The 22,392-nt window shown below is 43.5% G+C and overlaps 2 protein-coding genes, 1 long non-coding RNA gene and 1 pseudogene across 11 annotated transcripts in view; 2 read left to right on the top strand and 2 right to left on the bottom strand.

Moving 5' to 3' along the window:
* The window catches only part of LOC112477420, a 21,189-nt gene extending 11,756 nt beyond the window's left edge, over nucleotides 1-9,433 (top strand). Inside the window, exons 3-4 of the long non-coding RNA XR_003045464.1 lie at nucleotides 1,837-1,982; nucleotides 7,295-9,433. This is a non-coding gene — a long non-coding RNA (uncharacterized LOC112477420). The remainder of the gene's footprint in view (nucleotides 1-1,836; nucleotides 1,983-7,294) is intronic.
* Nucleotides 1-16,430, bottom strand: part of KIF5A (kinesin family member 5A) — a 44,222-nt gene extending 27,792 nt beyond the window's left edge. For 3 of the 8 annotated variants that reach the window (XM_015587013.2, XM_015587012.2, XM_006908955.3), the window contains exons 1-9: nucleotides 15,617-16,430; nucleotides 12,372-12,974; nucleotides 2,570-2,657; nucleotides 2,402-2,475; nucleotides 1,875-1,979; nucleotides 1,581-1,629; nucleotides 1,095-1,150; nucleotides 767-854; nucleotides 368-492 (exon numbers count right to left, since the gene is read on the bottom strand). In XM_015587013.2, coding sequence (XP_015442499.1) covers nucleotides 368-492; nucleotides 767-854; nucleotides 1,095-1,150; nucleotides 1,581-1,629; nucleotides 1,875-1,979; nucleotides 2,402-2,475; nucleotides 2,570-2,657; nucleotides 12,372-12,500 — 714 coding nt within the window. In that variant the 5' untranslated portion in view covers nucleotides 12,501-12,974; nucleotides 15,617-16,430. Of the gene's footprint in view, nucleotides 1-367; nucleotides 493-766; nucleotides 855-1,094; nucleotides 1,151-1,580; nucleotides 1,630-1,874; nucleotides 1,980-2,401; nucleotides 2,476-2,569; nucleotides 2,658-12,371; nucleotides 12,975-15,616 lie in introns of those variants that run through there. The other 5 variants (XM_025044732.1, XM_025044735.1, XM_025044733.1 and 2 more) reach the window with 3 other exon arrangements.
* LOC112477441 lies at nucleotides 4,176-4,291 on the bottom strand (annotated as a pseudogene).
* The window catches only part of DCTN2 (dynactin subunit 2), a 13,616-nt gene continuing 6,463 nt past the window's right edge, over nucleotides 15,240-22,392 (top strand). The window contains exons 1-3 of one of the 2 annotated variants that reach the window (XM_015587005.1): nucleotides 15,240-15,527; nucleotides 16,452-16,520; nucleotides 22,083-22,088. In XM_015587005.1, coding sequence (XP_015442491.1) covers nucleotides 15,492-15,527; nucleotides 16,452-16,520; nucleotides 22,083-22,088 — 111 coding nt within the window. In that variant the 5' untranslated portion in view covers nucleotides 15,240-15,491. The remainder of the gene's footprint in view (nucleotides 15,528-16,451; nucleotides 16,521-22,082; nucleotides 22,089-22,392) is intronic. The other variant, XM_006908954.1, reaches the window with a different exon arrangement.

The raw sequence follows: 22,392 nt of genomic DNA, 5'->3' as shown, positions 1-22,392 counted from the left end.
CTCTTGCCAAAGGCTACCCCTCCTGTCTACATTTTATCCATATTATATGACCCTATTTATATGAAATGTACAGAAAAGGCAATTTCATAGAGACAGAAGGTCAATTAGTAGCTGCCAGGGGGTGGGGGTGGGGTGGGGAGAATAGGGTGTGACTGTTAACAGATGATGAAAAATTTCTGGAATTTGTGGTGATGGTTACACAATCTTGTAAACATCCAAAAAACCACTGAATTGTACACTTTTAAATGGTGAACTTTATGGAATATGAATTATGTCTTAATTTAAAAAGTCATTTTGATTTTAAAAATGGCCACCCCCCACCCCAGGCTTCCTTCCCTCCCCATCCCACCCCCACAAGATCCTCAACCTTCTCGCTCCCAGCCAGGTCCACCAGATACAGCTTCCCACTGAGCTTCTGCTCAGTCTCCATGTTCTCCTGCTTGATGTTGATGAGGAAGATGCTGTGGCTGCGAGAGCTGTGCTCATTCATGTCTGTGGGAAGAAGAGAGAAACATTCCTGGTACCAACCCCAGAGGACTGAAGCCCTAAGCCTGGCTTCTTCTGTCTGCCATCCCCACCCACCAAGAAAGAGGGTGCTGCCTGGACTAGCCCTGCCACTATATCTCCCAGGCAGCAGGGTCACACAAAGAGGGTCCCTTCTCTGGAAAACACAGTCTTCCTTTGCTATCTTTTGAGTCCTTCAGCCCCCAAGGGCACAGAGGAAAGACAGACTCCAGACTCAAGAGCCCCTTAAATCCCCACTCACTGGTGACAGCCACATGACGGTTTGATTTCCCCTCGTCAATCACATCTAAAATCTCCTCTGGGCTGGACACAAAGCGTTCAGTACAACCCTGCAGGGGGCAAATGGACAATGACCCATAAACTTTGATCTGCAAATTAAATTACCTGCACAATAATGAAATGACCTTTTCAGACAGTGTCCTTTCCAAGCCCCCAGACTCTCCCCGGCCCCTTGTCGTATCTCACCCCTCCAGGAGATCCACCCTCCAACTTCTAGATTACTGGTCTAACCTCCTCCCATACCCACACTCCCAATGCACTGGCCTGGGTACCTCTATCCCCACTCTCACCTTGACAAATGGCACCCGGTTCTTGTCCTCATGCACAGACAGATTTGTCTTGGTCACTGAATCAAGACAATATAGGGTGAGCAAAGCCAGAACTTCTACCCTCCAACCCCCAAACCCCCGCACTATATAGTCTGCTCAGATGGTCATTTCTTCTATGTGCAAAAGGGAGGAAGACTTCCCTGTGAAGCCTAAACTCCTTGTATGTGCTGAAGACTCAGTTTCTCCCCTTGCAGGATTCTAGCCCCAGGGGTCCAGCTTGTCTCAGGCTGTTTATATGTGGGCCTGGGCATCTAAGCTCATACTCTGACCCTTTCAGTTTTTGGAAGTCTTGGTAAGTAGCGGCAAGGAACATGGGTATGAGTGTGTGGCCCTTGTGTGCCCTCTGCATCTCTTGCCAAACATATCTAACTCCAAGAGCAGTGTGATCTTTCTCTTCCTTGCCCTCCTCACACCCCCACGCACTTGCTAGAGTTAAACACCACTTACCATCCAGAAGGTCACGAATTTTGTCCAGGTAAATCTCAAAGTAAGAAACCTGGTTAGGGAGAAAAGAGGAATATGAAGTGAAGAAGATATATCTTAAGGAATCTCAACCTAATGTAACCTTCTCCAACAGTAGTAGTGAGAGGAAAAGAACAGAAGAGACTATCTTGGGGGAGAAGAACTGAGGTAATCAGAGGGAGAGAATAAATTGGGGTGCCCAGGATCTTGCTGGTTTCATACTAGATCTTTTTTTTCCCAGTCCCCATCTGAAGATGCCCAGGGTCATTCCCTGATCACCTTGATGTGGAACTCAAGATTCTCATCCATGGAGTAGATGTGGTTGAAGATGTCTCGGGCAATTCGAGGAATAATTCCCATCAGCTGAGGGTCATGCAGCTTTCCCTGGTGAGTAAGGGTATTCCAGAATGAGGCTGGGGCTCAGGAAGAATGAGACCACTCAGAGGCATGCAAGAGACCACAAAGGTAATAGTTGACAGGAACCATACTAAGTTAGGAGACAGTCACTGTCATGTCTACCTTTCAGTGGAAAAAGGAGAGAATTGAACAGTCCTTTGGACTTTTGTTGCTGCTGCTTTTCCAGATCAAAAGAAGAAAACTGGAGTAGTGGAAAGGAGAACAAACTGCAGCAGGCTGAAGGGATTCTGTTACACTCCCACTAGAATATGGCCCCTCAGTTCATCCTTAGGACCCAGCTACCTCTGAAATAGGCAACCCTGGATTCCTAGCTCTTCTCTCACTGAGATTCCTTGGCCTCCCAACATCACTCCCTGCTCCTCACCCTTCATGGAAGTCAGAATCCTCACCTCCATAGTATGTGTTTTTCCTGAGGATGTCTGTCCATAAGCAAATATGGTGCCATTGTAGCCAGCAAGGACATCTGGAAGAGATGGTGGAGAAAAAGCACTGGTGGAGAGAAGTGGGGGAGGGAATGGGGAGCTGGAAAAAATGCATTCTAAAAATGCATCCATTACCTTTGACAATCTGCATGGCACATGCATGATAAACTTGCTCCTGAGTCGTGTTTGGGGGAAATACACGGTCAAAGACATATGGCTTTCCCTGGAGTGGAAATAAAAGATGGTAGGGTATGAGAGAGAAGAAATACTGAAACCTCTTCCATCAGTCTGAGAAGGCACTTGTTCTTTAACCATCCATATGCATGGACAATTATGGGGATGAGGGAAACTAGAGAGAAACAAAATTTAGTATTGCTATTAAGAGTTGTGTCCATGTGGTAGAGAGTGTCATTGAGGAGTGTCACACAGTGAGATTGTGTGAGGGGATCTCAGTCTGGGTATGATGATCTAGCACTCCACCACCGTGGACCCCCCACACTGGGAAACGAAGTGGGAAAAGACAACAGAAGCACAGGCTACAGAGAAGACATAACAACTCATTAACATTAAAAATCTGCCCCAAGTTTAAAAATATCTTCCTCAATAGATCCATATGTCCTGATATGGAAAGACCTTCAAGATGTGTCAGGTGAAAGATGCAAAGTTAGAGACCGATATATAGTATGTTCCCTATTATATAATGACATATGTGTGTGTGTGTGTGTGTGTGTGTGTGTGTGTGTGAATCTATATTGAGCTGCTGAGCTGCTGTGGAAACATTGACACAAGCTCCCTTTAGAAAGGAATATATAAAATCAGAAATATGGGTCTCCCTTTAAGGAAGCAGTTTTAAGTAAAGAGAAAATGAAGCACATCACTCAAACCTACAAGTACTTTGCTTAACTCAGGTAACATGTTATAAATCATGTGTGCTGATAAGAATGCTAAAGATACAAAATATTTACAACCCAAAGAGCCAAAGAATATATTTGATATCTAATCATATTAAAGGGAAGATCTCTGGTAAGATTAAATGAAACTAAGCTTTTTCTCCATCATGTGACAAATTTCTCAGTCCTGATTACCTGCCATTCCGTATAAAGAGATCATGATTTAGTTGTCAAATAGTTTCACTACAAAGCCCATCTTTATCCAACTGAAACATAAACTTTTAGGTCTATGGACATCAGAATCTGGGAGACACATTTTACCTAATTAAGGAAAGTCATAAAACTTGGCTAAAGCTGGAGATGTGGCTCTAGGTATAGTTACAATAGCACATCAATTTATATAGAACTTTTTTTCTAGAAGAAATTACACAAAAGTATGAACAGTGTTTACTTTGGGGAGAGAAACTGAAAAAGCAGAGGCTTTCATTTTTCATTTTGTATCCTGGATTGTTGACATGTTTAAACCATGTATAAGTGTTATATTTTTTATTTTTTGATGTCGACGAAGATGAGACAATAGTGCATTATTTTGTTTCCTTCTTTTTACTTCTTTGTGTAAAGGAAAACTAGTAAATATTATTTTTAATATTGATAAGATTTTAAAAATTTGGCTTATGACAAAAATCTACCTGAAATCTTTATCTCGTCTTTGTGGTAAAAGCCTCTGAAACCCAAAAAACAGACTCCACCAAGAGAAAGAAGTTGTGAAGGCACTCTATAGAGAAGGGAGTACTATAAACCGAGAGCATCTTTCTTTTTTTTAATTTTTAAAAATTACTTATTATTATTTATGCCTCCAGCACTTGGACTTCCTAGGTGGTCTCCCATCCAAGTACTAACCAGGCCCAACCCTGCTTAGCTTCTGAGCTCAGACATCAGGCTTGTTCAGGGTGGCATGGCTGTAGACCATGGACCGTGGCTCCACGGGGGTGCGTGAACCTTCTGCTTGTAAAGCAAGGGTGCTAACCGCTACACTATAGAACCACGTCCAAGATAGCATCTTTCTAGAGGACAATTCTATTAACTATTTAAACGTCCATACTGTTTGTACTCTGTACCAACAACTCCAGTGCTAGGAATTCACTTTACAACACTTGCTCAAGCATTTAAAGAAGTTCACTGCAACTGTGTGTATTAAAGAAAAACCAAAAACAATTCAAACATCCATCAAGAAGATATTGGTTATAATCCTACCACATTCTACCCCTGTTAAAATGAGCCAGGTTGGTTTAGATATACTGACATGTCCAAGATCCATTGTTAAGTGAAAAAATAAAAAACAATGTATATTATGTGATTACACTTTTAAAAAGGCGTATGGATAAAATAGCCTTAGAAAAAAAGATAAAGAAGACTATACAGACCTGTTAATGGTAGTTATCACTGGAGAGCAGAATGACGGAACTTATACTTACTATATTTTTCTGTGATATTTAAATATTTTATAATGACAACATATTGCTTTGAAATTAAAAAATAAAACATTATAGATGATGTGATAAAAAATATGTAATGACATGACAAGGTATGCACGAAAAGCAAAAAGGTGGTTTTTAAAATAGTAAGCAATGTTAAAAAAAGTATGCGAAGGATGATTCCATTTCTGTAAAATCAAATATGTATATGTATACCTTGCATAGAAAAACATGTTAATAGTAGTTATCCTTGGACAGTGAGATTTTAGGAGTTTTTTGTTCTTTTGGATTTAGATTTAAAACTTATTCTAAAATAAAGATATGTGATTTTTAAATAAGAAAATTTTAGGTTTTTAAAACAAAGCTAATATTCTTATGACATAAAGAACTCTCATAAATTGGTAACAAAAAGACAAACTAAACAAAAAAATGGACAAGAGCTAGGTACTTACAAAGGAAGAAATACAGATGTTCAACATTTTTGAAGAAAAGGAAACTAGAACAGTAACATCATTTTGCACCTACTAAACTGGAAAACAAAACAATTGTAATAGTCCTTGTAGCTGAGGGTTCAGGAAGTATAATTTCCTTAAAATGAGTACCCTCATTCTTTTCTGGTAGGACTGTACACTCATAAACTTTTTTGGGTGTAATTATATATGTCCATTGACCCAGATATATTTGTAGCCAATACTTAGCCACAAGAATGTTTATTATCGCACTGCTTATAATAACAAGAAATTAAAAACAACTCAAAGGAGTAACATTTAGGGGACTGGTTTAGATAAGGAATTGATTAAATTATGGCATGTGCATATATTTTATTCTTTGCTATTTAAAATGATGTCATAATAGAAGATTATGACGTGTTGAATGAAACAACTCTAACACAAAGACGTGTTGAATGAATCAACTCTAACACAAAGAGCACATACTGTATTATTCCCTTAATATGAAGTTCAAGAATAGACAAAGCTTATCTATAGTGATAGAAGTCAACATAGCCATTGCCTGGGGATGATACTGACAGGAAGAGGGCACAAGGGAGCTTTTTAGGGGTGAAGGAAATTCTCTAGATCTCATTCTGGGTAATGGTTACATGAGTGTCGAAATATGTTATAAAATTCATCAAGCTATTTGCATAAGATTTGTGGACTCGCTGTACATAAATTATACCCCAATAAGTGCTATCATGAAATACAGCATCATAAAACAATGGCTCCTAATATATGAGTTGATGTACAACCTCATTGATAATATAAGAGAAATGCATATTAAGACTAAGAAATACCATTTTAACTTATCAGAGTGGCCACAATAAAAGAGTTTGATGATGCACTGCATTGATGAGGGCATACATAAACTGGGCCACTCTATGAAAGGCGACTTGAAACTAGCTCTTAAATTTTTAAATGCATATACCTTACGCCCTCCACTTCTAAAAATGTATCCTACAGACATACTGCACATATGAAAAAAATTATATATACAAAATCATTCAGTTGTTTGTAATAGTAAATGATTAGGACAACCGTAAATACCCATCAATAGGGATCTGGTTAAATAAATTATAACATATTATACAGTTATTAAAAAGAATGAGATATATCTTTATGTGCTGATATAAAAAGATCTCTAAGACTCATTTTTTTTTTTAAAAAAGCAAGGTACAGAACAGTATGTATATTATGCTACCCTTCGTGTTAAAAAAAAGAAAAGCATATGCGTGTGTATATGTATTTGCTTATAAATGTGTAGTATGCTTTCAGAAACATCCACAAGAAACTTTGCCTTCTGAAAGGAGAACTGGGTGGCTAGAAAAGAGGGGTAGGAAGGAGGCTCACTTTTCATTATACACTTTTTTATGTCATTCAAGTTTTGTCACATGTGCATGTAAGACTTATCCAAAAATTAAACATTTAAAAAATAAAATTATCTAAAAATGATGGTAAAATTTTTTTAATGAAAAAATAGCTTACAAAACAACATATAGTTATGATTTATTTTTAATAAAATTGATATATGTATATATGCAGGAAAAATAAACACCAGAAACAAATACATCAAATTGTTAACAGTGTTTTCCCTGGGGTGGTGGTGGGATTTTTGACTGATTTTTAGTTTTTTCTACGTGCTTTTGTTTTTAACTTAGTCAACAATTAAAATATATTAGTGTGCAATCAGGTTATACTTAATATTATTAAAGAAAAATCTACCTTGATTCTTTTTTTTTAAGGTGTGAGTTAAGTTTATAGGTTATTTATAGGACTTCCGTGAATTTTCCATCCTTTTTACCTGTAGAGTTTATCATTACACTTCATTACAAAGAATAAAATCCTTATTACATAGAATACAATCATAGTGTTACAATAAACAGATTTAGACAAATTGATGTCTCTCTTCCTCAGTGATAATATCTTTCTTTTTAAAATTTAATTTAATTTTTTTTCATTGATTCTTGAATTGTTATCTAACTCAATGTTTCTCCCATCTAGTGGCCAAGAAACAGAAACAATCAAGACACACCTATCTCAGGCCAATGACTCTCACCTCTTCTCTGCCAATGATGTCTATCCATGCTTCTTGAAGCCAGGCATGCAGCCAAAGGGGATTAAATATAACTCTCAAGCCAACCTTGCCCCTCCCTTCTTCCCTTCTGGAAACACCGGCACCCACACACACACACACACACACACACACAGTTAAAGAATTCCAAATGGTGTTGTGGACTCATTAAAATGGAGGGCGCTCTCCAAGTGCTGAAAGCATTTATTGTCTGAGGAACCCCTTTTCCTCAGCCTAGGCTAAGAGAAAGCGATTGGAAGGGAGGAAGGGTGGCATTCTCAGTACTGTGAGGATAAAAGATATCTAAGAGGTAGAAATGGGTGCACTTTGTAATCCCATGAGCAGGGAATGCCATAGACACGAATTACAATTTCAGGGTTCTGGGAACCCTGTTACCACCTCCCTATTCTTAAATGGGCTCTTGAATTCCAAGCCAAGCTCTTCTTTCCTTTATCTTAAGATTTTTATTTCTATTAAAGTGTAACTTTATTTTAAGTTTCTATTGATTATACTCAGGATGAATTTCTTTTAGGAGACCTTTTTATGAAAATAACTAGATCAGTGGTTTTCTGCTTTTTTCTGCCTCTAGACTGCTCACATGGGAAACATCACCATTATTTACATCTCTTAAAGCAATTGACACACAAGTACTTTGAGTCAGACTGGTATGTTGTGGGGGGTTTCTTGTCAGAATCTGGGAGAGTGTATGTACAGTTAGCAAAAGCCATTTCTGATGCCCTCTCCCAGGCTTCTGCCCAGACTACTCTGAAGTCTGGGTCACCACATAGACCAAGACCTTCTTGAAGACAGGGATTCCCTCTAAATCTCATCAAGTACAGTCCTTGGCCCATAGGATGTTTTTCAAAATATATGTTGAATAAACACAGATATTGATAGAGGAAGAGAGCAAGAACATTCTAGAGACCTGGATGTTTGGATGAAACAACCACTAAGAGAGGAAAATATTAACCACTTCCCAATTGTGTCAAAGGCTAGCTTGTGGGGAGACAACATATATAAAATAACATCTAACTCTTATTGGGATTTTTATTATGTACCTGTCACTGTGTTAAGCAGTTTATTATATACATTATCTCATTTAATGCTAACAATCTTAGGAGGTAGGTACTATTACTATTCTATTTTATAGATGGAGAAACTGCAATTCAGAGAGGTAAGGTGGCTTGCTCACAATCATGCAGCTGAGACATGGTAGAGTACGTTTTCAAACTCAAGCATCTGATTCCAGACCCACAATGCCAAAGTGATCCAAGAACTGAAGCACCAACATTGTGTCCGATCCTCATCATGGCTTTTCCTTCTCCTTCCCCATATGGTCCCCCAATTTGGACATTTCTCCGAATGTTTCCAGACAGAATTAAAGACTTTCATCACTCCCTTTTTCCAACTTCAACCCCATCTTCTCCAAGGAGCCTCCTTTACCTTCTCTACCTCCAGGTAATCGAAGACTCCATAAGTTGGTGCAATATCAGAGACTGGAAGACTTAATAAATTAGAAATGCTCAAGGAGACCCTCTACCTTCGAGAAATGCTAATGAGACCCACCTTCTCTTTCACACACAGCAGTCTAAGCCCTCCTCAAAGTCTTCTCTGGAGAGCCTCCCTTCAGTTCCACAGCCCAGGGCTGTCTGTTTTCCTTTAACCCCACTCCAAGCCTTCTAGCTGTCTTCTTGTCCATTTGTGTCTCCTAGTACCTTTGTGTAGTTTTCCATTATGTGTGCTGACTAAAGCTAATGGGAGGGCCTTCAATCAGGGTCCAAAGATGATCAACCTTTCAACCCTCAGTAAAGCGCCTGGTAGAGGCTGAACTGAGCACCAGGCCTGATTTCCATGGTGACACCCCTGGGGATTGTTGCCATGGTAATGCTGGAGAGAAACTGGCCACAATGAACATACCTCCCTTCTCCATATTCCTTTATGAGACTCCACCAAAGCTAAGGGGAAACCTGCTCCCCATCTTCAGATATCAAAGAAATCCCAGGCCACCCCAAACAATACTGACTCTGATCCAACAATCCTGCAGGCTTCAACCTAGCTTTTCCAAATGAGGCACTTGATGGTCCTGAGTTTTTGCCTCCTTAAGAACCCACTTAACCATTGGGAGACCTGAGGGATGTAGAATGCAGTGGATACTTGAATGAAGGAGGGAGAGAAAGAAGGAAAGAGAGAGAAAAAGTGTGTGTGTGTGTGTGTGCTTCCTGTTATCCTTCCCACTTTGGTATAGATGCAGCAGCCCAGATAGCAGGCATTAGGACACTCTGACCATTGAGACCAAGAAAGACACTTAAATGGGTCCAGTGAAAAAGCCATAGGGGATTCTGAGTGAGAAAGAGCAAAAAAAGTATATAGCATGCACAGACAGTGACCTGAGCACCCTTCTACTATGACTCAGGCCATAAACTTTGACTAAGCCCCATCCCCCGGATTCCTGGGAGAAGTCGGGGGAATGGGGGAGGGATAAGGCTCACAGAGTTGTTTCTCTGGCTTATTCTTCTACCCTTTGCCAAGCAGAGAAAAGCCCATGAACATTAAGGACTCTAAAGCCTAGAGCTAGCCAGTGTCACAGAGGCAGAGGAGAGAGCTGTTAGAAAAAGGAGCAGGGGCTGGGTGTGGAGAGATCACCCTTTCCCACTTTCACTTTTCCCTCACCTTCCCAGACATCCTGAAGTGGCTTCCTCCATTAGTTCCTCAGTTTCCCACACACTGGGCTAGAGGAGGGCCAAAAGGAGATAGAGGAGGAAAGAGGAAAGGGGGTAGAAGATTTCCTTTCCTTGTTGGGACCCTCAATAGTCTTCTCAAAAATCACTTCTCTAGCCCTCATTCTCCTGAATGAGGAATGAATAGTAGGGCTGGGAAGACAAGTTCCAAGGATGTTGCCTGAGACAAAAAAGCCCCCCATAAGCATTTATCTTGGAGTAAGAGACTAACAGGAAGGGCTTGGGCAATGGAAGATACAGAGTGAGACAAAGGTACAGCCCTACAAATATCAGGCAAAACTGACAATGAAGGACCAGCTGTGGAGCTAAGATAGAATCTGAATTGGCAGGGTGCCCTGGGCCTCTCTTTACCGCTCCTTCTTCCCTACCTTCCACCGTTTCTCTCGTTTAGCTAGGCAAATTGGACAGATCAACGCCACACTCCTTCTCCCAACATTGCGCCATGCCCCATGCTCACCAGGCCAGGATGAACAGCCCAGAGAGCCTGGAGGATTTGGTTTAGACTTACCTAAAAAACCTACAGCAACGAAGCTAGGCTTAAAAGTAGAAGCCTTTTGTGGATTTGCTCCCCCATAACCACCTCCCTCCTGTTTCTCAGCATTTACATCTCAGAGGGACCTTATGTTCCAATTCTCATAGTTAATGCCTACTGTTTAGACTACTCAGAGAGGAGTCCCCCAGGGTTGATCCACTGACCAGACTGCATGGCCTAATGTCCCTGAGGCAGAGAAAGACAAGGACTCACTCTATGTGGCAGGCACATATTCATAAGCACACACTCAGCAAAAGCACCCATTTGAGTTTACACTGTAGGTGAGAGAGCTCAGCTTGGTGACAGACTAAGGCCCTTGAGGAAAGGACCTGTAAGCAGGTCTCTTCCTAAGGCATGTTTACTCAAAGTCCCATTCTCACTGATTCAGAAGGCCCAGGTTCCTTTCCTTTCTTTCCTTCATTCCTTTAACAAGTATGCCTTGTTCTAAGCTCTGTAGATCAAAGATACATAAGAAGTGCCCCTGACCTTGAGGACTGCCCTCATATGTGCCCCTCCCTTCTCAAACTGGCTACAGTTTCCTGGCTCAGCACCCCTCAAGCCCTACTGGACTCAACCTCAATCACTTCACCCCATAGCCTGACAATCCCTACCAACCTAGGAAAGGAAGGGTAGGTTAAGAATGCCCTTTGGGCCATGACAGATAAAGGTCCAAAACAGAAAAATGCAGAGGCAGTGTGGCAGAAGAAAAGACATGAGCTTTGGAGTCATAGATTTAGGTGCAGATCCATGAATTGACAGTGTGACCTTGAGAAAAATTCAACTACTTTGGGCCTCAATTTCCTTATCTGTAAAATGGAAATATTAATACCTACTTTAGAGTATTGTTTTGAGGATTAAATAGTGTATATAGAGTAACAAGCACACAGTAAATATTAGTTCTCTTTCTTCATAAGGTCTCCTCTATGGGTAGGGGCTGTCATGATGAGGTAGAGGTGGCTTACTACTTTTTATTGGATCATCAAGAGAGAGGATGAATAAGCAAGTACTTGTTAGGCTCTCAAGGTCTATTTATTTTTATTTGTTAGGGGGAGGTGCGTGGGTCTGAAGTCCTCTTCCTACTGTACCTGGGAGGGAAAGGCAGATATTTTCTTAGGACCCCAGAGGCTCCCACCCCCACTCCCTGCCCCCGCCAAAAAAACAAAAACAAAAACTGGGTGTGGCATCAATGTATTTCTTCCTCAGAAAACCCTTCATCAGTTCTGTGCCCTCCCCCCAAGTCCAAGTAGTAACTACTTCAGAGGATGATGGAGGGCTTGGTTTTAGAGCCTATATATATATATCTCGCAGAGACCCCGGACTGCCTACCTCCGATCTAGCCCATCCACTCGTCTTCCACCTCCCTTCCTGGGAGGTGGAGGTAGAGATCTGAGCCAATAACAAAAGGAAGATGCGTTTTCTCTAGGGGAGACGAAAAACACCAGAAAAACATGAGACTGACTCTAGGCAGTGGAGACGGTGCAGCAAGCAGCAAAGGGGAGTTGGGTGACCTGATCGATGAGAAGTAGCCCCCTCCCACTCTGCAGAGACTTGGCCCATGGCCTGGCCAGGCCACACCCAGCCATCCTGATGCAGAGGGGAGGAGGGGCTGCGGCGAAAAGGATGGAGGATGAGAGGCGCGGAGGGGGCGCAGAGTGACAGGCAGGGGCTAAAGCCCGCCGAGGGGTAGGATTCAACCTCCCACCTCCTCCCCGAAATTCCCTCCCGGGCGGCACTCACCCCAATAACGACGCTGTCGTCCCCTTGAAAAATGGGGATGAATTTGTCCCCCCGCAGAATCTCGGCCTGGTTCAGGGGCCGAAATCGGCAGAGCACCTTGATGCTACATTCGTTGTTGGTCTCCGCCATGGTGGTCGCCGGCGTGGGGCTGGGGCACTTCTTGAGCGGCAGGGGTGGTGCGTGCTCCGGGGGCGAGAGCTCACCGGAGGCCGAGGCAAAGGACAGGTGCTCGGTCTCTGGGGGCGCCCGGGCGAAGGCTGGGGAGCAGAGCCGGGACGCACTTCTCTCCTGCGGCAGTGGGATGCGGGAGAACTGGACGCCTGGTCCTCAATGGGCGCTCTGCCTCTCCGCCCCTAGCGCTGCAGCGCCGCGCTGCGGGCCTGGGCGGGGCGGCGACCAAAGAGCAGGGCGGGGCTTCCTTTGCTGGGGGCCTGGAGCTTGCCGTCCACCATCGAGTGGTGGCACCTTCCCTCTCCTCTTGTTTCTTCTCTCCACCCCTAACTCTCGAAGATAACCTTGCCCTCATCCTTTCCCCACTCTACTCACTCTCTGCATCCATCCCCGACATCCTTGATCTGTGTTTCTCTCTCAGACGCCACTCCGCTGGAAGAAATAAGGGGTCTATGGTGGGCCTGTTGCCTGTCTAAGGAAGAGAATTTACAGCACTTCCACCCCCTTTACTCCAGGGCATCCTCTACCCCTGTCACAATCCTCTGGCCAAATTAGGAGCACACTTCTCATTCCCTTTCCCCACACCCCTCATACAGAATCCCAGCCCACTCAACCTTCAGGGGCAGCTCCCTGTACCTCTATGGAGTGGCTGTCTAGGTCTCATTTTTTCAGAGAGAAGTGTCAGGAGACATCTGGCTATTCCCTTCTCTACATCTAGAAGTGTGGTCTACACTGTCTCCAATATACATGCCAAGTCCTCAGTTTGAAGGAAAACAAACTCTCATTCTGGGCTATTAGAATTCAAGCGCCGATAAGATTCTCATTTTTGCCTCATAGATTGGGCCTGGGATAGAGGTGGGCAAGAGTAACTTTTGCAAGAGAAAGGGAGTCAGAAAGCAGTGAAGGAGGGGTGATGATAGCAATAGGTATAACCAGAGGTAATTTAAGAGAAGACTTCTAGGGCAGACATCTGTGTTTAGGTTGTTGGCAGGTTTAGGCACCTATATGAGTGTGTTTTCTGTCTCAGTTGCTATTGGACAGAGTCCCAACATCCCAGCCGCTTTCTCAGGCTCTCTTTTTTTCTGTTTCTCTCCCTTCTTTGGCAAAAAAAAATAAAAATAAAAATAAAGAAAATAAGAAAAGAAAAATTAAAAAGCCAAGCTTAGAGATTCTTTGTTCTTTCTCTCCTTAGGTCAAATTCCTTCCTGCTGCAGCCCATGGGCAGAACCATCTAGAAGCTGGCCAAATTGATTTTTCTCCACATCACAGGCCTCTGCTGGCCAACAGAGTTACACTGCAGGAGTTAAGGCTCTCAGCCAAAGGGAGGAGCAGGGTGATGGGAGAAGGGAGGAGGGGATGGTGATGGTGGTTCTGCATAGAAATTGTCTAAGGTCACTTGTATACTATGAGGCAAGGGAAAAGAATGATGGCCTCACCACTCAGAATTCAGCTGAGGAGTTTTCCCAAATTGGGCCTATACCTCTAACCCACCTTGAATCTTAAGGAAACTGAAGGAGAAGTGTCCAGCATAAGAAATTGGATGGGAAGGCAGTGGGACTATGGAGAAAGAGGGGTAGAGGCTTGGGGATGAACCAAGAGAGTGTGCATAGAATGACAATGTGCTCCAAACTAAAGAAAATAGGCATCCCTCCAGCTACTTAGTCTGGCACTATTTCTAAATGTTGCAGCATCCTGCAAGCTCAGGGAACATCCTGAGAAACATCCCAACCTCAGGCCCCCAGGGGCTCTAGGGCAGCATCCTTAGTGGAGGAGTTGCAAAATGCTAGTCCATGGAAGGTCACTGGTCAGAGACAAAACTTATGGATAAGTACCTCCCCCCCCCAAAAAAAAAACCCCACACAGTGTGATTTTTCATAAAGCAAGATTTATTAAGTTTCAAAGGACTGTCTTTTATTCTGTGAGTATATCCTTCCTACTTTTCTGCTAAGAAATGATGGCAATAGTAAATAGTATGTTTTCTTTTCTTTTTAATGTACCTACTTGGCAAATAAAAAGGTAGCAATACCACGTCTAGTCTCATAAAGGTTTGTTGTTTTAATTTTATTGACCTGTCAAAATTCAAGTCTGAAAACAGTGAAGTGACTAAGAACACAAAGGGTATTTGGACCTAGAGCCACCACTTACCTATTTATGAACTTGAGATAGGATTGCCAGATTTGAAAAATAAAAACAGAATGCCCAGTTAAATTTGAATTTCAGATTTTAAAAAAACTAATTTTTTTGTGTGTGTTATTATGTCCTAAATATGGTATGGGATGTACTTATAGTAAGAAAACTATTAGTTGGGTATCTGAAATTCAAATTTAACTAGGCGTCCTATATTTTATCTGACAGCCCTAAATTGAGACTATTATTTCATTTTTTAATTCCTAATATGACTAAGCCTTTCTTAAAGTTTAGTCATTATCGTCATTTCTGAATTCCTGGCTGTACCACAGCATGCCTAATTGTGTTATTTTTATATAGTCATTTAATTTCTGAGAATCAGAATTTATTCATTTGAAAAACAGGAATTACAAAAGCTCTTTCACAGATTTAATGTAAGAATTAAAGAAAAATTTTAATGAAATAACTCCCAAGGTGCATATTGTCATCTCCCGCCCAAGCCTCTGTCGGCCAAGACTACATATCCCACAATCCTATGCGGCGTCACCCCACCCCTCCCCCCCGCCTCGCGCCATTACCTCATTCTCGAGCCTCATTCTTGCCAACCCCTTTTCAGGGGTGTGGTAGCGGGCTGTTCTCGCGACTTTTGCTTTACCCTTCTCTTGTGTTACTGCTGTCGCGAGACTTCCTACTCCTCCGCCTCCTCCGCCGCTCCCTTTGCTGCCGCTTTAGCCTGGGACCCGGACCCAGCCTCTCCCCCACTCGAACGTCGGCCCCGGCTCTGCCGAGGTCCCGGTCCCCCAACCCCGCCTCGCCGCCGCCATGGCGGACCCTAAATACGCTGACCTTCCCGGCATTGTGAGTACAGGACCGGCCCCTTCTCCCCAGGACTGCGCCCTTGACTTACTAAGGACCCCCAACAGACACCAACCCGTGAGCCCTCTCACCTGCAGCCCCTTCTCCGTCCCCAGGGCTCCCGCCACTTGCTGCTGGACGGGCCGCAGCATCTTCCGGACTTCTCCAACTTGACTGGGCCGGGTCATGGGAAGGCCTACCAGGCCCCTTTTCCGGCGGTCCCCAGTTTCTCGGCCCAGAAATCGTCTCCGGGCCCTTACCACTTGTGCTCATTCGTGTCAACACTACCCGTGTCTCCCCAAATCTTCCCATAAGCCTTCCCCATCCCCACCCCAGACACACGACACACGTACTAGGCCACTTAGCGACGGCCTTCACCCTGCCAAGGAAGAGGTTACCGTATAAGAACTCTTCTTGTGCCAGATGGGGAACTCTGTCCTCTGGGGAGTGTCCCCCTCCAACTCCGCCCCGCCCCACCCCACCCCACACATGCTGGCTCGTATCATTTTGTGCTGCCCTGCCTGCATAGTCAGGGTTGGGTTTGGGTCACAGGACCTTGGGTTCTAAGGTTGTGAGTCACTCTCAACCCTTGTGCCAGGGTAGTGGTGTACAGGACCTAATTTGAGGATAGCCTTTCTACTTTTGACATGACTGCTAAGGACCCACCCTCCTTAAGATTCAGGGTAACATCTTTGTCATCAGTTACACTCACTACGTACCATCAATCAGGTCCCAGTTGCCCCACTGTCATCCCCATCCCTCTAAGACATGGGAACTGGTGTGCAGTTAACTGGGCATGTGGAAAAGAAGGGACAGAATTCTGGCATTACAGCCTGCCTTCTCTGTTAACTTGTTCAAATAAAATAGGGTCAGGGATGTTAGTGGATGCTGGGTAGTGAGGTTGGGTGTTCACTCCTCTACCTGCAGGCCAGGAACGAGCCAGATGTTTATGAAACCAGCGACCTACCTGAGGATGACCAAGCGGAGTTTGATGCGGTAAGACTGTGTGCTGCTTCAGGACTCGGCACTCTAACTTCTCTCCCTCAGGCAGGCCCTTTCCCTTTTCTGGGGAGCCACAGCAATAAGCGGGTATGCCAATCCAGTCTGGGTGGTGTGCAGGTTACAGGGCTTGCAAAGGCCTTGCTGTGCATGCAGCTACCAATGAGCAGTGCCAGGAAGGAGTGTCGGGTCAGTGGAATTCCAACTAACAAGACAACCCTTGACCTTTGAAATATCTCAAAACAGTTAGTTTTGGGGCTAGTAACTTAGGCCCCTGGGTGCTAGTCCATGGTAATGAATCATGAAGCCTGAGTACTTATAAACTGCTCGAGGTTAGGAACTAGGCCTTCAGTTCACAAATATGTCATTCGATACATGTTCACTAGTATTCTACCAAGAGCTAGACTTTGAAGTCTAGAAAAATACTCTTTCATATGAATATCCAGTATCTGTTGGGCAAGGAGTAAGAAAATGATTTGGAGATTTTAGAAATATGGGGGACCTGGTCGGAGCAAAACAAATTTGAGGAAGAACATAAATCTTTGATAACAGCAGAGGAGAGGCCCTAGTAGCACTTTCAGATCCAAGAACTCTGAGGAGGAAGGAATTAGTTGTGGACACATTTTAATAAGCGGAAGCACTTAGCATTGTTTATTGAATGTGTTCATTCTGTGTTGATTTTTTTGGTGTGTGCAATACAGAGGAAGAAATGTCCCTGCCCTTAAGGATCCCCCAGACTAATGCGGGAGTTAAGATACATATAGGAGACATGAATTGAGTGAATGGAAATCAACATAGTAAAAATTTCTGTGTGGAAGTGCCAAGGGGAGCAAAGATCTATTACCATTTCTCAAAGGATGTGTTTTAGGTTCTGTTATTTCTGAAGAGAGCTGGACTAGGGTCACATGGATGGTGGGAAGTAAAGTTGTAATCAAGAGTCAACGGCAACAGGCTTAGTATGTGTGTCTGTAAGTCCTGTGGCTATGTCTGTGGGGCTGGTTAGTTCTGGAGAATGCTGGTTGCTGGCTTATAATGTATGGCTTGGCATACTCACTTATTCTTTATTTGATTTCCCTCATGTGGAAGTTGTTCCTATTTTGTGGGAAACACCTTCCCTGTACCCTCACAGTGGTGTGTTCCTTGTGGCTTCTGTACTTGCTGGCGTGTCAGTCTCCCCAAAGCCTGAGTATCTGGAAATAATGCAGACATTGTTATTGTTCATGCACCTAAGTATGCATCTATCACCCCAAGAGGTATCTTATTTGAAAGCTGTCTCTGATCTCACAGGAGTATGTATGATGAGGACTTCACTCTACTGCCACGGTTCAGGGACTGCGCAACTCTGGCCTCTGCCTGTAAAATGCCAAGCCTTCATGGCGAGATAATGAATGGAACTTTGTCCCTTTGTCATTGACCATGATAGAAATAGGTAGTACCACAGCAGTCCCCTTTCCAAATCAAAAAATTCTTTGTAATTTTCCCTTTGAAAGTACTGGGATATCTCTTAATAAAAAGAGAATGATGCCTCATTCTGGGGATGGAAGAACCTGAATGTGTAGCCCTGATTGGCTACTTCTCTCTGCTGAGCCTTAGCAGCCTATTTTAGTAGCATCTCATGGGAAGAGAATACCATAAATGTTCATTTGCCAGGGCATATTGCCCAGGATGCCAGTATAGAAGTGTATAGGAGCTGGATGGTAAATACTCCATCACTTAAGGCTCAGCTAAATGACTCTCACTAGGGAGGAGTTAGTGGGGTGGGGAGACCTTCAGCTGCTACAGAAGCCTTAGGTGGTGGTGGTGGTGGGGTGCTGAGATGTTTCCTTATGTCAGATAATGTCTCTGGCACCTGCATGTCCCTCTGGGCCTTTGGACAGCAGCTTTCGGGAAGTCAGCTGAGTAATAGTTCTGCTACTGCTCTTAATAGTGACATAAATTTGCAATTTGAGGAGCAGTGGGTAGTACTTAGACAACCCAGAAACCTCATGTCCATGAGGCCTGAATTCTCACCAGCAGCTTATCCTCTTCTCACCTACCCTCTTAAAACCTAGCACAGACAGCAGTGCATATCACCACAGTTGTGGCTGAACCATGTGGTTTTCAGTCACCTTAACCTCTGGAAACAGCATGCTCTGCCTTTCAACTTTAATTTTATTGGTTTTTAAAATAGGTAATACGTGCACATAGAACAAACGTCTCTCTTGCCACCACTCAGTGCCCTTCCCTGGAGAAAACCAATATGACCAGCTTCTTATAGAATCTTTTGGAGCTGGAGGCGTTCTGCAGATTTTTATTTAAAGGAATAGACAGAGTATTGATTTCCCCCACTTCCACTCAGCCCCATCTTTTAACCTCCTTCCTCTGTTCCACTGTGAAGAAATAGTCTGCTGAAGGAATAATGTCCTCTAATATCTTTTGAAGATTGTAATTGCTAGTTTAACTTAAACATAAAAGTTTTGCAATTCCCATAGTGGGGAGGATGAGAAAGGAAAGTAGTAGAAGGTTTTAATTTTGATAAAGATGATCCTGATTTTCCTACTATCCCTTAAAAACAATTTTAGCAAGAAGTAAAATATTCTAAAATGAATGGGCCAGAAAACTTCACAGGCTAGTCCTTTCCTCCTCAATCTAGGAGGATTCTCTCTCTGTGTTTCAGACACTCCTGTGTTGATTGGGGTGATGAGCTTGTTTGGAGACTTTTCTTAAAATGTCAAGAAAGCCAATTCCCAATTGGAATTCCCTCCCCACTGGGCCTGTAGCCCGCTGGGTCTGTGAGGCATTCTGCTCATGGCTTTTGAATTGCTGGAACAAGGGGAATAAGTTTAGAAAACCTCACTAGGAACAGGATTTAGTTTCTCCCTTTATTGCATAACTATCCTCAATGCCATGTGAAAGGGGAAAAAATGACCTGCCATAGTTTGGTGGGGCCCTGGCAGAGACTTCAGTTCTCCAAAGTGTAGGTACTGCTGGACACTCCACCAGCTTGAAATGAGAAACAGTAGGTTCTTTTCCTTACAGTTTGGGATATCATAGAGTATGCTTGATTGTGTTCATTAACTGTTGGCGCACTTGAACTTACCTGAGTTTTTCCTAATGCTTCCCCCATCCTCCCTCCTCACTACCTTGCCTGGACACTAGTTTGCACAAGTAAGACCATTCGATGCTTCTTCTCTGCATGTTTTTTTCATCTGCCATCTCGCATGCAATGCTCTGTCGCTGTGCTATTGTAGCTAATCGTTTTAAATTCAGAGTCCCTGGTTCAATCACTAAGGCGTCTGCTGGCCTTATGTTTAAGGATCAGTAATCAAGGTTTAGAAGCACAACTGTGATCCATAAATCATTGTCTCTTCCCCTTGTGAGGTCTGCAGAATAAAACTGTCCAATGGAGAATGGGATAGAAACATGGAGGCTAGGAATGCTTTTGGAAATAAGGCATTTAGGGTCTGCAGTTAGAAGGAGGTTGCCTTTCTCTTCAGACTGAAATGGAGTTAAGAGAAAAGGAATGAGTATTAGCCATTCTAGACAAAGCGGGAGAACAAAGGGAACAGCCGCAATCCTCACTTTATGTGGATTATGCCTGGAAAAAGACTCATTTTAATATTCTATGCTAAGTCTTTAGAGAAAGGTAAATGGGTAGGAGAGGAGTAATAATTTGATATTAATTATTAATAAGGTAATAATTTGGGTTATTTCTGCTTTCACAAGTCTTTCTGTTTCTGTACCTTCTCCTTTAGAAATGGATGGTCAGCACTATGTAGGTCCATCCAGGACAGTTTTATTTTACAGTACTATCCATTTTCCTTGTCATCATGGATCCAAAGTCCCCCTAGCTGCATAGTTGGCATAGAGCCTGAGCAGGCTCAGAAAGCAGCAGTGCCCTCTTCCCCTGTATGATGCAGACCTCAAGTCTTGCTCTCTAAGGCACAGCCACTTAGCCAAACAGCACTGGAAAGTCTGGGAGTCTATTAGTGTGAAGGACTGGGAATCATGTACCAGATAAGTGGTACCTGGAATCAGGGTACTTAGAATTTTCCAGTCAAGGTGGCTGGGTGTACTAGGTTCCCATGGTGACTGTTAATACTCCAGGTTACAGGAATTATGCCTAAAATCTCATCATCTTCCCAGCCCACCCATAGGATAGACCTAGAGATGGTATATACTATTTACAAACTAATATGCCACTTTTCTTTGATTTTTCTATCCTCTCCCATTTTGATTGTTCCTCATGATTTGAACTTGAGCTAATGGCCCATTGTCTTCTTTCTCCTTGAGTTTCTCCCAAGCTGTTTTTAGCTTGGTGGGGGAAGTAAGAGAAAAATGTGGTGTGTGTGTCTCCCCTTATGTGTTTGCATGTGTGCACCTATAAGTGCTTACACCCACAATGCAGGGCGTTTCAGCCTAGATCACAGGACCCAAGTCCACTTCTACCCTGAACTGAGAAAAGTGTCTTGTTGTTATCCCACCATATGTTTTCATATACACATAAACATCCTCGATCCTGCAAACTCTATCTCCTCATCAGTAGAGCTCCTGGAGAGGCAGGGCATACAGGTGGATTCCCCCTTCTGGCAGTTCTTTATCAGTCTTGCCTGAAATTGGGAGTCTTATCTACGTGGCCTGGACTAAAATAAGGCCTTTTTGAAATACTCTCGCCTTTCCCCCTTGTCTACCCTCCAACCCTTGTACATCTTGTGAACAGAGGTTTGAAGAAACATGTTCTGTACATGGGCTAGTAGCCGTGAATCTTGATGTCCTCTGGACTCTTTGTGCTAGCACATCATGGCAGAATTGCTCTGGATTCCTTTAGAGCTGCAGGGTGAGTTACCTAGCACTCAAGATGGATTCAAACACACCAGTCTACACGAGGGACCAAGATTTGCCCTGCCTCTCCTCTGGCAGTGGAGAATGAGAATGGGGCTGCAATTAGGTACTTCATATTTCCCTAAATCTACCATTTGTACCTGACATGTTTTATTCTGCTTATCCTAAAGTCATACCAAACCACCCATGTGATCGCCCTCATTGTGACTGAATCTGCCGTCCATATGTCTAATTCAAAACTAGAGAAACCAGGAGATAGGAAGACTTGAGCCATGAACTCCCCACTTGAGAATTATGGACTCAATCAGTTACAGGTCCTCAGAACCTCCACAGCCTCTGCTTCACATTCTGTCATTACAGCTTCCCCTCCACCTCAGCCTTCTCTTCCACTTTCCTAGTCCATGCCACTAGCTTTCAACATCTAACTACTAGTTCTCAGATGATGCTGAATTGCTGCTGTTAATGGAAAAGCTTCATGACATCCTCACCACCAGAGAGGAAAGTCCCAGCTCTTCTTTCTCTTGGGGTATGTGATGACCCCAGCTAAAATTTCTTGGCCCCCAAATTTTGCTAGGCTCCCTTGGGCCCTGTGGTGCAGTGTTTGAAGACTGTCATGTAGTGCATGTGACAATTTGCTAATAACAATTTTTGTCTTTTTTTTTTTCCCTCCCTCACCCCCATTTCCCCACTCCCTTTCCTTTTAACTCTTGATTTTCTCACCTCTGGGGAAACCACAAGGAGCTGGTAAGAAGCCTGACCTTTCATCTGCTTTTTAATGGGGTGTGCTGTGATGGGCAGTTGTTTCTCTGTCCTTGTGTCTCTACTAAATCTTTAATCTGTTCAGCCCCACCCCAGCTGACAACCTTTTCCCATCTCACAAATCACTGTAACAACACTGCCCCCCAGATCTTTGAGACACTGGTGGAATAGGTGCCATTGGAGGACTAAAGTGTTCTGCCCACCTCAGTCTCCAGGGCCATGCCCTCAGCTAGACTCTGCGGGGCTGCCAGCTTTGGGCAGCCCTCCCGACCCAGGAAACCCCTACAGC

Source organism: Pteropus alecto, unplaced genomic scaffold (assembly GCF_000325575.1).
Source record: "Pteropus alecto unplaced genomic scaffold, ASM32557v1 scaffold433, whole genome shotgun sequence".
In the NCBI taxonomy this organism is placed as follows: Eukaryota; Metazoa; Chordata; class Mammalia; order Chiroptera; family Pteropodidae; genus Pteropus; species Pteropus alecto.
The sequence above is the reverse complement of the archived record's forward strand: the minus strand, read 5'-3'. Positions and strand labels throughout refer to the sequence as shown.